The sequence below is a fragment of the Trichechus manatus genome, unplaced genomic scaffold (genome assembly GCF_000243295.1).
Source record: "Trichechus manatus latirostris isolate Lorelei unplaced genomic scaffold, TriManLat1.0 scaffold00214, whole genome shotgun sequence".
Classification (NCBI taxonomy): domain Eukaryota; kingdom Metazoa; phylum Chordata; class Mammalia; order Sirenia; family Trichechidae; genus Trichechus; species Trichechus manatus.
In genome coordinates, this window is record NW_004444150.1 from 2,873,304 (window position 1) to 2,892,959 (window position 19,656).

Below are 19,656 nucleotides of genomic sequence, written 5' to 3' on the forward strand. Positions count from 1 at the left end.
GGGCAGGTGGCAGGGTGCGGTCAGGGTGACTTACCACAGTGGCCAGCTCCCTGTCCTCTGTGTTGTACGTGCAGGACGTGATGAGCACGTCTCCCTGGGGACCAAGCACCAGACACCGTTAGCACCTGCGCACCTGTGCTAACAGGTGCAGGAGCCCAGGCCCACCTGTGAGTGAGCCACCATGCCTGTGCGGGTGGTGTTGCTCGGCTACTGAGGAACCTCATGATGGTCCCTGCCCCGCCATGGTGGTCACAGCCTGAGTGTCCCCAGGGAGCTCTTGCCCAGCAGGCACCTGCCTGTTTGCACAGGAGCCACGGACAGCACTGGCACATCCAGCATCTGGCACCTCGGGCAAGCCCCCTCCGAGGCCCGAGGTTAGTCTGTAAGTCAGGGGTTCACCACTGCGCCTCTCTCCCCTCAAGCTCTCGGGTTCGTGTTGGACTGAGCAGACTGGGACATACGTCACCGCGTGCCCGCTCTAAGTCCCTTCCCTGCTGAGGTCTTCCCATAAGTCCCATGTATGTCACCACGAGGCAGCCCGTGGAGCCGGCCCCGCCCTGCAGGGACACGGTTCCTGCCGGAAGACCTCCGCGCTGCCTCTTGGTTTCGCTCTCTCCTGCGGGGACAGCCTCCCCGGCCCCCACTCTCCAGCCCCAGGGGGCCCCCTGCCTGGGCACTCACCGGGTGAACCGACACCACCTTCTTCAGCATGCGGATCTCCTGGGGTGCAGAAGGGGGCGGGAAGAAGAGAGCTCAGCTGCAGACCCACCTCCCCACCACTCTGACTTCCTCGTTTTTAGGCTTCCCTACCACCGGGCCCCCTCAACCCTCCTGGGGGTGCCCACAGCGTCCCGGCCTCTCTGGAACAACAAGTGTGGACCGAGAGCCACCACAGGCCGCCACTCCTCCAGTGCCACAGTCTGCCAGGTGCCCCCTTAGATGAAGCACCAAAGGGGAGGGCAGGCTGCCCTGTGCGTCCCCCCGGCCCCGGTGTCTGAGCCCTGCAGAGAGCAGGTCGGGAGACCCATGCGGTGCCCCAGCAGCCCTACCTGGAAGTGGGGACTGTAGTGATTGTCTCTGTTCACCACCTCCTTCTCGCGGCCGCCCCGGGCCAGCACAGTGACCACCTTCCGCCCCGTCAGGTGTGTGTGCAGCTGCGAGGCAAAGATGTGGATCCCCGAGGGCGGCAGCGCCTGGGGGCAGGGAGAGGCAGGTCGGAGGGGCTGGGGTGGGAGGCCCAAGCCGCTGTATTTCTTCACAAAGTCGAGGGAATCTACAAGGAGCTCAGGTGGCGCAGTGGTTAAGCAGTCGGCTGCTAAGCAAAAGGTTGGCAGTTGGACCCACCAGCAGCTCCGCAGGAGAAAGATGTGGCAGTCTGCTTCGTAAAGACTACAACCTTGGAAACCTTACGGGGAGTTCTACTCTGTCCTGTAGGGTCGCGATGAGTCAGAATTGACTGGATAGCAATGGGTTTGGTTTGGTTTTGGTTTTGAGAATATCTGGACTACGATGGACTTTTGACTGTAACGTGTCCACCCGTTGGTGACCCGCTAAAGGACAGCAAGACAAACAGTAGGCAGCCTCCTCAGCAGAATTTCACAGCAATGCACTTTTCAAGGTGGATTTTCTGTTTGAAGGGGAAGAAGAGTAAATTGAGTTCTTTTGATTTCGTCACTGGACAGTATTTGGAGACTCTGGTGAAGGACCACTGGCTGGGCTGGGCGCGTGGTCTCAAGGTCACCTGGGCCCACAATAGGCAGAGGTGCTGCCTGGCCTAGGGCCCCTTATCCCATTGAGCCCCGAGGGGTGACCCCCACCCAGCCCCACTCCCAGCCACGGAGTCTATTACACAGCAAGTGATTTCGCCAATGCGGGCTCTGGGGGCCTAGGAGGAGTATCAGCTGCCGGCTGTGCGTGTACGGCTTCTCTCCCCGGCTCTGACCAACAGAGCTGGTTTACTGCTTCTCGGCTTTGAGGAAACTTGGCTGCCTGACAGTCAGGAGCCTGGGAAGCTCAGGGAGGCCGCCTGAAGGCCAGATCCCAACACATCAATTGACCTGAGAGAGAATTCATTCTCAGCCTCAGCAGAGAGCAGCCCGCTGTCGGGGGCTTGGCTTTAGAGGTCGGGCAGGCCTGCGTTTGAAGCCTCACCCTGCAGCTGCTAGCACAGTGACTGTGCAGGCCTCAGTTGCTCGTCTGTGAAATGGGGACATTCACTCACGCCTCGCAGGCCATGGTGAGAAGCGAAGACACTGAGTGGGAGACAGTGTTTGGAGCATGCACAACAGACCACGAAAGAACATCCCTCATGTAAAAAGAACACCTGTTGTTGTTAGGTGCTGTCAAGTCAATTCTGACTCTTAGTGACCCTGTAGGAAGGAGTAGGACTGCCCCATAGGGTTTCCAAAGCTGTAATCTTTATAGGAGCAGATCGCCACATCTTTCTCCCACAGAGCAGCTGGTGGATTTGAACTGCCAACCTTTCGGTTAACAGCAGATGGCTTAACCACTGCGCAACCGGGTCTCCTTTGAAAAAGACGCCTGGAAACCAACAATAAAGAAGACGAAGAATCCGATGGAAAAACCACACGAAGGATGAGAACAGACACTCACAGAAAATGGCCAAGAAAACCTTACAGATAATCCGAGAAATTCAAATTAAACGACATCGACATCTTTTTCTCCCCAACGATTAAGCAGATATTTAACATGTGGATAATATGTTGCATTGGTGTGTGTGTGTTGCGGGGGACAGGGCACCCCCTTGTACTGTGTGTGGCAGAAGCATTGGGGTTGCTTTTTGGAGGGCATTTTGCAAGATGGACTACAGTTAAAGTTCGGGGCCTCTTTGCGCGGCAATTTCATTTTTAGAAATCTGCTCTAAAGGAACATTTCCCGGTGTGCCCACAGAGGCCTGCTTCCTCCTGAGGAGAAGCTGACAACAGGGGTTGCCCCCTGAGGGGCCTGGCTTGCCTCACACCTTCCTGGCCCTGGCTAAATGCCTAATGAAACCCTCGTCCTGTGGACCACTGCTTAGCAGCTAGAAGGCAGGTCACAGGACAGGTATACACTATTCATTTTCATAAAAAAGCACAATACAAAACTGTGTTTCCATCACATCTAAGGGCGTGTGAAGATACACGGGAGAAAAGTCTAGAAGGATATAAACCAACCAGTAGCTGTATACCCGGAGGTGGGGGTGGGGACTGCAGCTTCAGTAGGGGGACAGTGTGCTGTGGTCAAGGACAACTGTTCCTTGCATTGTGCCTGCATGTGACTGTGGATGGAGCCCTGGTGGCACAGTGGCTAAGAGCTCAGGCTGCTAAGTGAAAGGTCGGCAGTTCGAATCCACCAGCTGTTCCTTGGAAACCCTATGGGGCAGTTCTATTCTGTCCTGTCAGGTCGCTATGAGTCGGAATTGACTCGACGGCAATGGTTTTTGTTTGTTCTGGCGTTTCTGTTCTACTTACACAGTCAAAACACAGTTTACGAGGCAGTGCACGGACAGGGCTGGTCTGGGAAGCTCTGAGCAGTGACACAATTCTGTAGGACACGGAGGGGGACACAGGGCACGATGGTGGCTACACCACACAGAGCGACCCCTCGTGCGGACTGTGGGCTTCAGTTGGCAACGATGCATCATCGTAACCGATGACCCTCGCCATTGCCGGATGGGAGCCCTTGGGGGCGCAGTGGTTAAGAGCTTGGCTGCTAACCAACAAGTCTGCAGTTCGAATCCACCAGCCGCTCCTTGGAAACCCTGTGGGGCAGTTCTACTCTGTCCTCTAGGGTTGCTCTGGGTCAGAAGGGACTCAATGGCAGGGTTTACTGCCAGATGGTAGTAACGGGAGAGTGTGTGCAGTGGGGAGGGGCACACGGGAACTCTGCACTTTCAGCACAGTTTTTCTATAAACCTGAAATTGCTCTAATAAATAAAGTCCTTTTATTTAAAAAAAAAAAAAAAAAAAAAGCAGTGCCTGGAAGTGCTGGCATGCGGAGACTGAATAAGTGGGCACCACGGTCAGCCAGAGAGGTGGTGTCCATCCCAGGGGGCCGTAGAGCCGAAAGGCGCCCCTGGGTACAGAACAGGGGCAGGTCAGGTGTGAAGCAGCAGGGGTTTAGGGTCGGGGGCAAAGCCAAGCAAGCCCGCCGCCCTCCCCACGCTGCCGGCTACAATGCACAGCACAGAGCGGTCCCTAACAGCTCAGCCAGCCTCCTGGGCGCCAGGGCAGGGAGGGTGCGGCCAGGCCAGCCCACTCACCAGCTGGGTGCACTTATCCGTGCAGTAACCCGTGAGCACAAAGGTGGGCTCCCGTGGGGGGATGGCCATCACCGGCGTGTATACCAGCCCCAGCTCCATGATGCCCGCGTCGAAGCGCCGCAGCGAAGATGTGTAGTACAGGCGGATGCCAGAGGAGTCCCGCCGGCCTGCCGGAAAGATGCCGACGTGAGCAGAGGCCTCCCGCTGCCCCTGACAGGCTACCCCAGCTCACCCGCTTCGCCCCACCACCCTCAGCCAGTAGGAGGCGCTGGCGCCCCCACACCTGCTGCCACCTGCTGCCTGTCCCCACACGTGTTGACGCCAGGCAGACCTGCGCTGCTATCCGACATCACACAGTACACACGTGGGAAGAAAGAGCGGCTAAAAACTAGAAAAACCAGGCTGAGTGCTTAGGAGAGACATGATGAAGGCGGGTGATAACAACTCGTGCTGTGGAGTTCAGTGCGGCTCAGTTCCTGCTGCAGGTTTGGACCCGTAAACCTAGGATCCTGTGCTCAGATTGCTTTGAAAGTGGTTTTCCATCCTTCTTCCACGTTCATAGAAACCTAAGCTGCAGCTGGACCTGTTGCAGGATTCGTGAGGGTGTGGCCCGGGCAAAGAGGGGGCGTGGCCCTCCCATGGCCGGCTCACCTCGCAGGAAGCCTGGGCCCCACTGCAAAGGCCTGCAGATATGAGTGCATCTGTGTGTAAAGCTAAAACAGTTCCTGTAAGGCACACAGCCCTTTTACAGCACCCATTCTTACCCTTGATTGCCTTCTGCAGGATCGTGGCCGACCTGGAGCTCCTGTCCACAGTCTCTGGAAGCACCTGAGCAGGGAAGTGGACCACCTGGAGCAGGTTGGCCACTGAAGGTTTTGCCCCTGGCCCATGGTCCCAGCTTGGACAGCAGCATGCTGTGTGATCTCGGACATGTCAGTGTCCCTCTCGGGGTCTCAGCTCGCGGTCCAGAGGACTGGAGGTGGTCTCTAAAGCCTCACGTCCGAAGGAAAACTTGATGCTTCTGTCCATCACGGGTGGGGACTGCGCGATCCTCCCGCTGGTGGTCTGGCCTCACCTGCTCACTCCTCTTGCATCTTGCTGTTTCTAACCCTTCCAGCACCCCCCCACCACTCATCTGTCACTCTGTCCTACTGCGGTGGCTTGCGTGTTGCTGTGATGCTGGCAGCTAGGCCACCAGTATTTCGAATACCAGCAGGGTCATCCACAGTGGACAGGTTTCAGTGAAACTTCCAGACTAAGACAGACTAGGAAGAAAGACCTGGGGATCTACTTCTGACAATTAGCCCATGAAAACCCTATGGATCCCAACAGAACATAGTTTGACTTGCTTTGGGCAGGTCATCAGGAGGGATCCGTCACTGGAGAAGGACATCATGTTTGGTGAAGCAGAGGGCCAACAAGGGCGAGGGAGACCCTCAGTGAGATGGACTGACACAACAGCCACAATAAGGAACTCGAACATGCTGATGAGCCTGAGGATGACGGGGATGACGCGGGACCTCATGTACAGCAACGTTTCGCTCTGCTGTGCACGAGGGTGCCAGGAGTCAGACTTGACCCAACAGCGGTTTATGTATCAGTGTATCTTTCTATCTACCTATCTGTCTGTCTATCAATCATCTATCTATCTGTCTATTTACCTATCTGTCTGTCTATCATCTATTTGTCTATCCGTCTAGCTATCTACCTATCATCTGTCTACCTGTGTCTATCATCTAACTGTCTGTCTATCTACCTCTCTATCTATCATCTATCTGTCCATTTATCATCTGTCTATCTACCACCTGTCTGTCTGTCTATCTATCTATCATCTTGAGCCCCCAGGCAGCCTGCCAGCAGTCATCTGGACCTGGTGGTTAGTGACATGGGGGCTCTGGCGCCCACAGGAACATCCCCACAACCACATGGCCTCAGATGTCCCTGACCCCTGCCTGAAATGCCACTCTTCACGAGCCAGTCTGCAGTGGTGCCCTGAGCACGTCAGTGGGCTGGCCCATTGGGTGGCCTCTGGGGTGTCTAGAGGACTGGACGCAGGCCCACCCCTTGGAATGTCCGGGGAGATGGGCAGGCATGGCCTGTGTAAACGGAAGGGGCCTGGCACCTTTTAACTGCGTATGGGGAAGACATGGTAGGTGCCAAGTAACATGAAATTTGCAAGGGGCTTTAATTGACATGCACAGGTCTTCTGGTAAAGAGTCTGTGAAAAGAGTCCGGCAAAAAGTCCTGGGCACAGGAAAGAAATTGGCATGCCCAGAAAAGAGTCAGGGCAGACCCTGCAGCCTGGTGGTCAGGCAGCTGTGAGCTGGGAATGGTTTGATTGTCTCTGTGTCTTTCTGCCCTTTCACCTTCCCCCACGATGTACATGTATGCCCGTGTCATCAAACATGCCAGAAAAGAGTGGTACAGATCGTAATCCATGCCCTGGGTGCCAGAAATTGTTCACACACAACCCAGCACCTTCATGGAAATTCTGCTTGGTAAGAACCATTACCCCGATTTTACAGACAAGGAAACTGAGGCTCAAACCCCAGACGGACGACCTTGACCAACATCTCACATCTGGGAAGTGTCCAAGTTGGGTTCGAGCCCAGGGCTGGCTCACTGGGGCTCCGGGCACTGTTGGGGGCCCTGCCACCTCCCCACCCCTTTGTCTTAAGATAAACCAAGAACACCCTACTTCGCCTCCTACCTTCCTCCCTCCCTAACCCTGCTTTCCCACTTCCACATCCAAACTCAAACAGCTCCCGTATCTCTAGGCTGATTACTTCAGAGGATAATAATAAAAAGGGAGATGCAATTGGTTAAAATTCAGATGGGGATTAAATAATGAAATAATGGTAGAACCTCGTATATTTATAGAAAAGCAGCCCATCTCAAGATTTGTGAAGTGACAGGTGCATCCTTATATCTGGCAAAGGATCCATAAATACAGCCAAACCATCAGGGGAGACAGGCTTCCCTGATGCTTAAAGAGTTTTCAAAAATCCATTTGCTTTCAGGTTTTCAATGAGCAATAAATCCCATATCATGCTAAGGTTCAGCTGATTTATTCCCTTCTCTGTACAGGCAGCACAGAATTCCAGCGGTGGCACAAAGTATTACTTACGCAGCCGGGAAAAAATTACCAGCGACAGTTAATTGAGCACCTGCCCCTGGCCAGCCTCATGCTGGGGGTTTAGCTTTTCCCAGCTTCACCACAGCTGTGGGGAGGCAAGAAAATAAGGCAGGGGGCAGGTCCCTCACCCAAGGTACGCAGCTGCGGACGGGTGGGCTGGCACCCAGCCCGAAGTGATGGTCTTACCTGCCAAGCTATTTCTGCCTTTCACTTACACAGATGAAAACAAGTGTCATTAAAAAAAAAAAAAAAAAAAAGTGAGACAAGTCGTGTGACTATCTGATGGAAGATGCTGGGGTAACAGAAAGAAGGAAATAAATCCAGTTTCTCATACAGCCACACCTAGCCTCGCCATTCTAGACTGGCTCAGGCCCAGCGCGACCAGCTGCCCTTCTTAGTCCCTGCGCTGCAGCCGCGCTGGCCTGCCAGCTCCTGAACATGCCCTCTGCTCACCCACCCTTGTCTTTGCCCAGACTGTTCTTTCTACCTGGAATGCTGCACCTGGCAGATCCCTTTGTGAAAATCCGCCTCACCCTGCAAGGCCCACTGTAATCAGGAGCACTGCTGAGTGTCAACATGCTTATGAACTCAACGCCACTAAACAAACGAGAGCCAGCCCTCCAGCGCTGGGCAGACATCACTAATCAATCACAGCACTATGCACTCTCCTACTGGGCCCAGGCAACAGGGACCTCCTTGCATCCCTACTGGCCAATTAGAGGAGCCCCAGGAACAAGCCTATCTGCCATCCCTGGCACATACACATGTGGACAGAGAACCCATGTGCACACTCACACGTAATGCACACATTTGCTCTGATGTCACATGCTTTGGGACACACCCTGATCGGGCCAGGGCCCTGCCCTTCCCTGAGGACACCTGGGCCAGTGTCTCCCCAGGGTCAGGGCGGGAACATTAAAGAGGGTGTCAGGTGGGTCCCAGGTGGAGGCCACCACTGACCGAAATGCCAGGACCCCTGCTGGGTGCTCTGGTCCAGCCCAGCCTGCTGGGGGAGGGCAGAGCCACAGCTAGTGGGTGCTGGTATGTCACCCATCAGGGAGGGGCAGCTAGGGGTGAGAGGGTGGCTACTAGTCCGGGCAGCCTTGCAGAAGTTAGACTTCCAGAGGGACCGGTACCTGGGGCTCTGCTCCTGCCTGAGGTCTCTTCAACAGTCCTTGGCCTGTGATTAGCTCACCTGAAAGCCAGCCAACCAGCAATGACTATGACGAGGGAGCAGGACTGGGCAGTGTTTCGTTCTGGTGTACACAGATAGGGTCGCTACGAGTCGGAACCGACTCCACAGCACCTAACAACAAAGCTAGCCTACTGCTCCCGCCATCCCTTCAAAGTGAGGGGAGGGTGTGTGGGGAGTGGGTGGGCTGATCCCATTTCTAAGATGGTTTGTTACTGGAGAGGCAGGGTCGCAGCTTCGGAATCAGGCTGACCTTGCCGGGTTCAAGTTCAGCTTGACCATTACAGGCCTGCGTAGCCAAGGCCATGGAGCTGTAACAGAGCTAGACCTCTGGCTCCGAGTCCCTGTGGGCCTTGTGGCCATGGTGGGGTCCCATCACCTCCGAGTCTTAGTTTCTTCATCTGTAAAATGGGAGCGCAAGAAACCAGTGCCTAGCCTCGTCCTGGGCGGTGGCACCTTGGACAGCACTGTGTCCATGGCAGCCAGTATCCTGCTGACGAGGAAGGAGGCGTGTGGGGGTGCTGAGTCCCCAGTGGGTGCCAGGCGCTGGGATATGGCCCCTGGGAGCTCACCGTGGTCAGGGAAGACCGATCAAGGGCAAGTATATGAGAGGCATGACCAGAGCTAATGGGGTCAGACACACAGAGGCTCAGACAGACGCCAGGTCCAAAGATTTTGCCGACTGGACACAGCCTCGCCAGAGGGTGTCCCGAGGGAAAGGACTGGCTGGGGACTGGAAAAGCTCCCTGGGAGCCCACCTACCTTGGATCTTCAGAGGGTTGTGGTAGTGAACCTCTAGGCGGAGGAATCTGGAGGAGCCAGGGCCCCCGAAGGCCAGGCCAGCCTCCTCGGGGTAATAAAATGCCTGCGGGGTGGAGGGAGGAGTCAGGCTGGGGGTGCCCAGCCCAGGCAGACCGACCAGTATGTGAGGAGAGGGGGCCCCACCGGTCAGCCAGCCCACCCCACTGCTCAGGCACAGGGCGGTGCTGGGGGGCAGGTCGGATGAGAAGATCACTCCCACCCACACAGGTGTCGGGAATAGGGAGCGGAGCCCCAGGACCACTCCTGACTCCTGCGCCCCCACTGCCTGCCCACTCCACCCTTCACTGGGCTACTGAAGGAGAGCTGAGGAAACCCCCATGGGACTGGCCCGACCACTCAGCCTGGGGCCACCCTGTGCCCCCAACCCTGCCAGCCCAGCAAGGACGCTAGACTAACGCCCATGAAATTCATGAGCTCCTGGGGCATTGGTGTTTTTATAGAAAAGCAGCAACAGCTGGGAAAAGAACGGGGAGGGGGTTTCAGGCAGGGTCCAGGCAAGCGGGGAGTCACCGGGCCCTTTCTAGCAGGAGGCCCTTCCCAGCTCCTCAAGCTGAGCAGTCAGGGAAACGGGTAAGGGGTTGGGGGCCCCAGAGAAGCCGGCGGCCGCACCTTGGCACCCAGGGCCCAGGCGGCCAGCACGTGGCGGCAGTAGTTGAGCCGTTCCGGCTTCATCTTGGAGTCACAGGGCCCGTTGAAGCGGGGGAAGCTCTCGAACTCGGCGGCACACTGGAAGACCTCCATGTGGTGGACCAGGGCCTCGTTGCCCGTGGTGACGATGGGCTCGTACTGCAAAGAGGGCGCCCACTGAGCCCGGGGCCCTGACACCTACCCACCTGCCCTGCCCCACCCGCACTGCGGGGGCTCAAGTCTGGCAACTCCCCCTCCCTGGCCTTGGTTTGCCCATCTGTTAAATGGGAGGGTTGGCGAGGCCATCTCCAGGGGCACTTCCAGGGCTCGGTGCTCTGAGGGTTGAGCCACCCATCAGGAACTGGGTGGAATCTGCCAGAACGCCACAAGAGCTCCTGAGTGAAGAAATTGAGGAGCCGGACCGGCCACTTCCGGACACGGTGGGGATAGGAAGGCACTGTCCTCCTGTGAATGGCGCAGGGGCGGGGCAAGGACATGGGTCTGCAGCTCCACCGGGGAGGCGGGGGCCCAGAACTCAGAGCACTGAGGGTGCGGGCATGGCTGCGAGTCCCGCCCGGCCACCCCCCCCGCAGCGCGGCAATGGCACGCCACGTGGCCTCGACTGGGCACTAGTGTGGCCCAGCAGTTGGATGATCCACCTGCCCCTTCCCCCTGGGCCAGGTGAGGAGTCAACACTCGACAGCCATTAACATCTACCGCTATCCCCAGGGGTATTTACAACAAGGGAGTTCTGAGTGGAGCTGGTTTTGCATGAAGGGGGGAAGGTGGCCTGACAGACAGACAGACAGACAGCCCCAAGGGAAGACGGAGACATTAAGCCATCAGCTGCTTTGGTCCAGGTCGAGCACATTTGGAGGGTGGGGGAGACGGTAGGGGGCAGGGACCAGAGAGGAATTGTGGCAGCCGGGGTGGGGGGGGGGGAGGTGGGTCAGGCGGGAAGGCCAGTGTCAAAGGCTTGGGGCTGTCATGGATTGAATTGTGTCCCCCCAAAATGCGTGTCAACTTGGCTAGGTTATGATTCCTAGTATTGTGTGATTGTCCACCATTTTGTCTCCTGATGTGATTTTCTTATGTGTTGTAAATCCTACCTCTATGATGTTAATGAGATGGGATTAGCAGTAGTGATGTAGACTCAATCTGCAAGATTAATCTACAATTTAAGCCAATCTCTTTTGAGATATAAAAGAGAGAAGCAAGCAGAGAGACAGGGGAACCTCACATCACCAAGAAAGCAGCTGAGAGCACAGTGCGTCCTTTGGACCTTGGGTTTCTGTGGAGAGAAGCTCCTAGACCAGGGGAAGATTGATGACAAGGACCTTCCCCCAGAACCAACAGACAGAGAAAGCCTTCCCCTAGAGCTGGCATCCTGAATTTGGACTTCCGGCCTCCTAAACTGTGAGAGAATAAACTTCTGTTTCTTAAAGCCATCCACTTCTGGTGGTACTCTGTCATAGCCGCGCTAGCTGACTAAGGCAGGCGCTAGGAGTACGCCTGTTTCATCAGCACCAAGGACAGAGTCCAGGGCCCCAGGCCACTTCTCTCCATGGTCCCCGGAAGGTCCTGCCCTCACAGGCCAGCCCAAGTGGCAGGTGGACCAGAGCCCCCTATCCCCCTATTGTGGATTGAATTGTGTCCCCCAAAAGTATTTGTTGTGAATCCTAACCTTTATATCTGTGGTTATAATCCCATTTGGGAATGGGCTGTCTTTGTTATGCTAATGGGGCAGGATTAGTGTAGGGTGTGTTTTGAGTCAATCTTACAAGCTATGAAAGGAGCAGATTAAGCAAGCAGAGATGGAGGAAGAGAGATGCCACACCCCAAGAAGATCTCCAAGGAACCAAGGCATAGCAAGCTTCCTCCAGAGCCAACAGAGAGAAAAAGCCTTCCCCTAGAGCTGGTGCCCTGAAGTCGCACTTCTAGCCTCCTAAACTGTGAGAGAATAAAGTTCTGTTTGTTAAAGCCACCCACTTGCAGTATTTGTTTACAGCAGCATTGGATAGCTAAGACATTCTTCACCCGCATACCATGACAATGTGGTGCCTTGAGAAGCCGGCCGGGAGCTCAATGATGTAGCACCAGTATGTGGTCTCCTGACCGGGGATGAGGATGTCGGGGCTGCGGACTTCCATGGTGCTCAGGTCATCGGGCAGCACAGGCACTGAGATGTTGGGCTTCAGTAGCTGCACCCTCTGCAGCCCCGTCTGCAGGCCCGATGTGTTGATGGCCTCCAGCGACGGGATCGGCTGCTCCAGGATCCCGTACACCAGGTGCACTGTGCCATCCTGCAGTGAGACAGGGCCCAGTCACCCACTTGCCCACACCCCTATGTGGCAGGGCTCCTCGGCAATCGGAGGGGCACCCTGGCCCTGCCTACCCGAACCTAGCACGCCTGCCCCTGTCTCTGCCAAAGAGGGGCTCTCTGAGGCTCAGTGTGAATGGGGCGGGGTCAAACCCCTGGCGGACCACGCCAGAACACACTGTTGGCAACAGGTATTAAGTGCATTTTGTCTTTCAAAATACAGTCTATCTGCAACCACTTAACATGCTCTCCACCAGCATCCACTCCACTTTATATCCACTCCACCAGCACCCACTCCACTTTACATCCACTCTACCAGCATCCACTCCACTTTACATTCACTCGTCTTTACATCCACTCGACTTTACATCCGCTCCACTTTACATCCACTCCACCAGCATCCACTCCACTTTACATCCACTCTACCAGCATCCACTCGACTTTACATCCACTCGACTTTACATCCACTCCACCAGCACCCACTCCACTTAACATCCACTCCACTTAACATCCAGTCCACCAGCACTCATTCCAGTAGCATTCATTCTACTTAGTATTTATTCCACTAGTGACTCCTGGGCCCCCTGGGAGCTGGCCCACCTGTGACATTTGGCCCAGCCACCAAACCCAGGGCCCTGTGGACAGAGTGTGGGCTGTCTCCTCTGCTCAGGACAGCACCCAGAATAGGGAGTCGGTACCCACTTATGCACTGAAAAAACCAGCCAGGCACTACCCTAAGTGCAAGAGCTATCCCGCCCAGCCTACCCTGTCTTGGGCACGTGGGGCCACCGCCCACCTCAATGAAGTAATCCTTGGGGTCACAGGTGCCAAAGGACCTCTTGAAGAGCAGGTATAGGCCTTCCGGCGTCTTCTGTGCCCGCAGCAACTGGTAATCCTGCTGGGAATCCAGGTGGATCTGCCCTTTCTGGTCACTCCAGGCATCCTGCAGAGAAGAGGTGGCTGGGGCAGGGGGCAGGGTGCAGCCTGCAGCCCCTCTGGGGAGCTCCACCTCATCTGCTACAGCCTGCCCTTGGGATCTCACTGGCTTGCTGGGACTGCTCGGCCTCACTCCCTGTGAGTCAAGGTCTGTGCCTGGGTTGGGGGTTGCTTCACTTTCTGTGTCTGGTCTGTCTGGGGGCAGCGAGGCAAGTTCTAATCCTTGCTTACTTACTCCACTGCCTTGAGCAGGGATCTCACCCTGCAGTCCGGACAGCCACCTGAGACTCACAGGCACTTGCCAGCAATGCAGACTTCCAGGCCTCTAGGGCGGCACCCAGGAATCTGTATTGCTGAGAAGCTGCCATGCTTGGGAAGCAGGGCCTTAGACGCACAGGGGTCACTTTTCCAGGGAGGAGCCGTGGCAGGGGTGGGGGAAGACAGAGACAAGGCCGACTTGGGTGAGCGAGAGGCATTCAAGGGTGGAGTTTAAGGTGGCGCTCACAGTCGGGTGCCGACCCTGTCCCTACTGACCCTAAGAGTGGTCACCACCTTCAAGAGTGCACCCTGGATGCCTTGCTCACCTCACCCCTGTCCCTGCCGTGCTTTGGGATGGGTAAACAGAGGCCCAGGGGGAAAGCAGGCCGCTGCACTTTCCAGGCCCTTCATAGGTAGCAGGTCCAAATTGGAAGCAGGATCCCTGACTCCGGCCCCGCCCTCCCCCCAGCTGCTTCCCCTGCATTGGCCTCTCTGGCCCCAATGACTCAGGGACAGAAGTCTCCCTGGGAGACCCTCCCCCACAGCCAGGCCCATCCGCCTTAGAAGCACTACAGGCCCTTTTCTTAAGGATTTTTTAAAATTATTATTCCCATATAAAAATTTATACTTACATTGTTAGGTGACCCTAATTGCTCTCCCCATACTGCGACAGCACACTCCTCCTTTCCACCCCTGATTCCCGATGTCCATTTAACCAGCCTTCCCATCTCCCCTCCGGACAGAAGCTGCCCCTTTGGTCTCTTGTATCTACTTGAGCTAAGAGGCAACTCCTGACAAGTATCACTTTATGTCCCACAGTCCAGTCCAATCCCTTTCTGAAGAGTTGGCCTCAGAAATTGTTTTAGTTCTGGGCTCATAGAGAATCCGGGAGCCATGCTTTCTGGGGTTCCTCCAGTCTCAGTCAGACTATTAAGTCTGGTCTTCTTACTAGAATTTGAGTTCTGCACCCCACCGTTCTTCTGCTCCATCAGGGACTCCCTGTTGTGTTCCCTGTCAGGGAAGTCATTGGTGGTAGCCGCGTACCATCTAGTTCTTCTGGTCTCAGGCTGTTGAAGTCTCTGGTTTATGTGGCCCTTTCTGTCTCTTGGGCTAATACTTTCCTTGTGTCTTTGGTGTTCTTCATTCTCCTTTACAACAGGTGGTTGGGACCAATTGATGTATCTTAGATGGGTGCTTGCAAGCTTTTAAGACCTCAGACGTCACTCACTGAAGCAGGATGCAGAACATTTTCTTAATAAGCTTTGTTATGCCAGTTGACCTAGATGTCCCCTGAAAGCATGGTCCCCAGACCCCGACCCCCGCTACTCTGTCCCTCAAAGTGTTTGTTTGTATTCAGGAAACTTTTTAGCTTAGGTTTAGTCCGGTTGTGCTGACTTCCCCTGTAGTGTGTGCTGTCCTTCCCTTCACCTAACATAACTCTTACCTGCTATCTAGTTAGTAAATAACCCTCCCTCTCCCTCCCCATCCTCGTTCCAAAAAAGAATGTTTTCTTCTGTGTTTAAACTCTTAAGGGGTTTTTTGTTTTGTTTTAATCTTATATCTGGGGCTAAAACGTGTTTTCTTCACATTCTCGAGAAAAAAGAAACCTGTGAAAGATTTTGCAAAACGTCCCCTGGAGAAAAGCAGCACCCTGAGCCCTGGTGGGGATAAGCTGGTTTGCAGGACGGATTTTAAACGTGGGCAAATTGTTAGCTGGGAGGCTTTTGCTGGAAATCGAGGCCGGGTTTGTGGGACATACTGCTGGAGGAGGAAAGCCAGTCCGACATTTATTTCATACGAATTTTATGCAAATTAATCTAGCAGTGTTCTGGACCGAGAAGGCTCCCCTGGTCCCTCAGCAGCCAGGAAAGCCAGAGGGGGACCGGCGGTTCCAGAGAGGCCCAAAGACATGGTATTCAGGAACCTCTAGCTGACAAAGACCCCAGACTGTGAGTTATGGGGCCTCGGCTGCTCCACCAGGGACTGCGTGGGACTGCCCTCTACCATGGGCCCTCCCTGGGCGGCTCCTTCTCATTCTGCCCAGGAGGCCCTAAGCCAATGGCTTCAGAGGGGTTCAGTCCAGTTCAACCCCCTGCTGAGAATCTGCACATCCTCCCCAGAGACACTGAATCACAATCTGCATTTTAACTAGATCCCCAGATGATTCTCATGTCTAATAAATTTTGAGAACCACTGCTCTACTAGTAGAGCCCTGGTGGCGCAGTGGTTAAGAGCTCGGCTGCTAACCAAAAGCTCAGCAGTTCGAATCCACTAGCTGCTCCTAGGAAACCCTGTGGAGCAGTTCTACTCTGTCCTATAGGGTCGCTGTGAGTCGGAATTGACTTGATGGCAACGGATTAGGTTTCGTTTTGTCTTTTTTTTGCTCTACCCGGTCGTTCTCAGAATTGGTCCCTAACCAGCAGCATTAGCATCGCCTGGGAACTTGTTAGAAACGCAAATTCTCAGCAGGGTTTCCAACCGAAACAAATGGTTCAAAGCCCTGCCCGGCCCAGCCTCAGTGCCTCACCTGCGGAACCCTCATGGGGATTGGATGGGACATGGCCAGTTCTAGAAATATCCGCCATGATCAGCTCATGTGGCCTCACAACAGACCAAACAGTGGAGACGGGTTATTGTCCTCACTCCCCAGAGGCGGGAGCCGAGGCCTGGAGTGGGAGCTGACCGCTCAGGGCACACTGGCCTCTCCCGACCTCTCGCTCCTGCCAGATCCCACTTCCTGGGGGTAAGACTCCTCCGCTCCAGCTCGGCAGACGCCTCCTGACACTGTAAACCCTCCTGCTGTCTGTTTCCATGGGGAGAGTTGGGTTTATCCCTGACTCATGGCAGGGGGGCACTCCTTCTCCGGTGACCTCCCTCCAGCTAGTTGACGGCCCCAAAGTCCCCCCCAGTTTGAAGATAACCTTCCCTTTCTCCACTGCGGAGTGGAGCTCACAGAGTGGAGGACAGTCTGTAGGGACAGTCACAAGCTTATCCTCACCAGTGAGCTCCGAGGAGCACGCCTTGACCCACACCTTGGGGCGTCCCTGTTGGGTTCCCCCACAGTGCGAGCACGAGAAGGCCTGTGAGGGTCGGACCTGCAATGCGGCAGGCTCTGAGCCCTCGTTGGAGGGTGTGGGTGACTGGGGGTGCACCACGGGTGCTTTGTGTGTGTGTGAGCGGAGGGGGTGGGCTGGCGCTGGGTGGGGAACTCAGTGGCATGTTGTGTGGGTGCGTGTCCTTCGTAGGAGGCGTGCTCCTGGGTACACTGGGCCCCAGGTGCCAGTACAGTAACTCGGGGTGCACAGTTGAGGGCCGTGGAAGTGTGTGTTCCCGTCTGCCCTCCCATCAGCCCCCCGAGGTGCCAAGACTGGGATGAAGTCCAAGGCACGTAGCCCACTGAGAGCAAGGCGAAAGAACTCCTTGGGGGCTCAGGGGGGTTGGTGTGGAAGGAAGGTCAGGTGGGTGCTGGCCAGGGGCAAGGTGAGGGGAAGGGGGAGGCTCACCCCGAAATAGGCTCTGTCCCCATCAGTCCAGAGCACGACGAGGTCGGCGTTCTCCAGCTGGCCGCGGTCGGACATGCCGAACAGCACGCCAGCTCTGAGGTCCCGCACCAGGAGCTGGAAGTGGATGGCTTCCTGGGCGTAGCTGACATTCCAAGACAGCTCCAGGGTCCCCTCGGGGTCCAGGGGGATACGGTAGGGGAAGGGGTTCTCGGGGGGCGCCGAACCCTGCAGCGCAGCCACCAGGATGACTAGGAAGACGGCCACTGCAGTGCCGTACATGGAGGCCGCCTCGCGCGCGGTGGGGCTGGGGAGGCTGCGCCATCTCCGCTGGTGGCTGGGGGCCTGCATGCTGGCGTGCGCTTGGCGGCCGCACCTGGACATTTATGCCCTGGCCCCTCTGGGGGTGGGCCCGGGCTGCTCCGGTAATCACATTTGTCTGGTGGGCAATTCAATTGTCCACTGCCCCTCCCACCAGCCCATGCCCCAGGCCAAACCCTCTACTCCCTCCCTCCCCTAATTGGCACTAATGACGTATGGACATCATCAATGGGAATCGAGGCTGCCGCCTCCCCGTCCCTCCGGCCCCTGAGGAACTGTCCGGGAAGCAGCCCCCTGCCCACCAGCCTGTCACCATCCCCTGTGGGTGCCACTCACCCAGCCTCTCTGGCTCGGCCGGCTAGGGATTGCCACCCATGCACGGATGAGGAGACTGAGGCCGAGAGGGGACACTATTGAGGTGACCCGTGAGTGCGGGGCTCCCAGATGCTGTGGACCTGAATCCAGCAGTCGTTTCTACAATGACGGGGGCTGGGGGTGGGGGGAGGGTGGACAAATTTCAAACTAAAAATAAAAGACAGTCCCCAAATAGGCCCTGTGGTTAGACCCTCTCTCCACGGCCTGCTGCTTCCCACTTTGTCTCCTTTCTGTTTCCCCACAGGCTCCAGCTGGTGGCCACGGCTGCTCCAGAAGGCGGGGGCGCGTTGCTGCGGGATGGGGGTGCACTGTGGGGTGGCTGAGGAGAGTGCAGGTGCACTACTGGGGGGTAGGCTGTGTGGTGCATTGTGGGAGACAGACTGCATGGGTACATGCTGGGGAGCAGATTGCGGGGTGCATTACTGGGGGGATAGCTGCAGGGTATGTTTCTGGGAGGACAGGCTGCAGGGTGCATTACTGGGGGGACAACTGCAGGGTACATTGCTGCAGGGGTGGGGGGCAGACTGCGCGGTGACTTACTGGGGGGTGCTGGATAAAGACTGCAGGGTGCATCACTGGGGGTGCATTGTTGGGGCATCATTGGGAGGCCTTGAGAAGACCTGGCCTTAATCTGAACCCTGCTAGGCCAACCTTCCTCCAATCTGGCTCCAATCACTCACACCTGGATCCAGAGCCGGCGGAGACAGACATGGAAGGGAGCCTCTGGGGCACATCTGATAGCAAAAGCCAGGTGCTGCTGTGAAGCAGGGTTACCATGCCCAGCTCAGGGCAAGACCCTCCAGGCAGCCCCAGGACCAACAGCCTCCAGCTAGAAAGCAGGCAGAGGAGCTCCAGTGGCACTGAGGCCTCGGGGTCCTGCCTCTGTCATGCCTCTCCCAAGCGGCCAGAGAGTTGGGTTTGAATCTGCTCTGCCCCAGCCGAGCGCCCCACTGGGTCTGCTCAGAAAAGCACATTCCAACCCAGGGCCCCGTCCCATCTAGAGGTGAGGGGGTGGGGCGGCAAAGATCACTTATCCCAGCGGCCGCTGTCACCCGAGGGTCTGGGAGGGAGAGGCAGTGAGGCCCAAAAGACAGGGGTCTGAGTTCCATCAGAGCCTGGGCTGGAAAGCAGATGACCACACAGCCTCCCTGGGAACACGGGCAGGTATCAGGGGCTGCTCCAAGCTCGGAGGGAACCATGCGGGCCTTTAGCAAACACCAGAGCACTTTGTACACATGTTTATTTTTAACTGGATTCAAAACACAATCTCTTTCTGCAGCTCAGAGCTGGCTGGCCTTCCTCTCACATTTGACAAAAATGAGTCGGCTGATTTCAGAACAGAAATGACCAGGTACTAGTGATTAGCAGGAGAGCCCGTCGGGGCCAACACGGGTCTGCCTCTCCTCTGCCCTTCACGCATGCGGAATGAAGTCCCAGAGGGGCCGAGCAGCGTTCCCGAGGTCACACAGCACTGGGGGCTGAGCAGGCCGGCACCTCGTCCAGGGTTCCAGATCACGCTCTCAGGCAGGGGAGGCAGTACAGGAAGCCAAGGCCAGGGAAACTGCACCTGGTCAGGGCTAAGGGCCGCACTGCCCGCAGGAAGCTGCAGCGACTCTGCCGGGTGGGTGGGAAGGCGCGGCTCCAATCGCTGCTCTCCGCCGTATTGTGCCTCTCTTTGCAGTAACAGATTTTAAAAATGAGCAATCCGACCCCAGGTAAAAACCCAGTGCTCAGCGGTCCTCTTGCCCTCGCCCACATCGGGCACGCATGCCTGCCCCTGTGTCCTCTCGGAGCCTCGTGGCCGGCCGGCGGAAGTGCTGAGCCGGCCAGACCCCACTCAGAGCCTGAGTCTGGGGTGGAATGGGGTGGGGTGAGGTGGGGTGAGGTGGGTTGAGGGGGGTGGGGTGG

General features: G+C 56.5%; 1 protein-coding gene across 1 annotated transcript in view; it reads right to left on the bottom strand.

The window, feature by feature from the left end:
• Positions 1-17,373, bottom strand: part of DBH (dopamine beta-hydroxylase) — a 22,040-nt gene extending 4,667 nt beyond the window's left edge. Inside the window, exons 1-9 of the mRNA XM_004388667.3 lie at positions 17,056-17,373; positions 13,155-13,301; positions 12,084-12,341; positions 10,021-10,197; positions 9,352-9,454; positions 4,262-4,428; positions 1,050-1,193; positions 682-720; positions 35-94 (exon numbers count right to left, since the gene is read on the bottom strand). Of these exons, the coding sequence (XP_004388724.1) occupies positions 35-94; positions 682-720; positions 1,050-1,193; positions 4,262-4,428; positions 9,352-9,454; positions 10,021-10,197; positions 12,084-12,341; positions 13,155-13,301; positions 17,056-17,334 (1,374 nt within the window). The 5' untranslated portion in view covers positions 17,335-17,373. The remainder of the gene's footprint in view (positions 1-34; positions 95-681; positions 721-1,049; positions 1,194-4,261; positions 4,429-9,351; positions 9,455-10,020; positions 10,198-12,083; positions 12,342-13,154; positions 13,302-17,055) is intronic.
• Between the last annotated feature and the right edge of the window lie 2,283 nt (positions 17,374-19,656).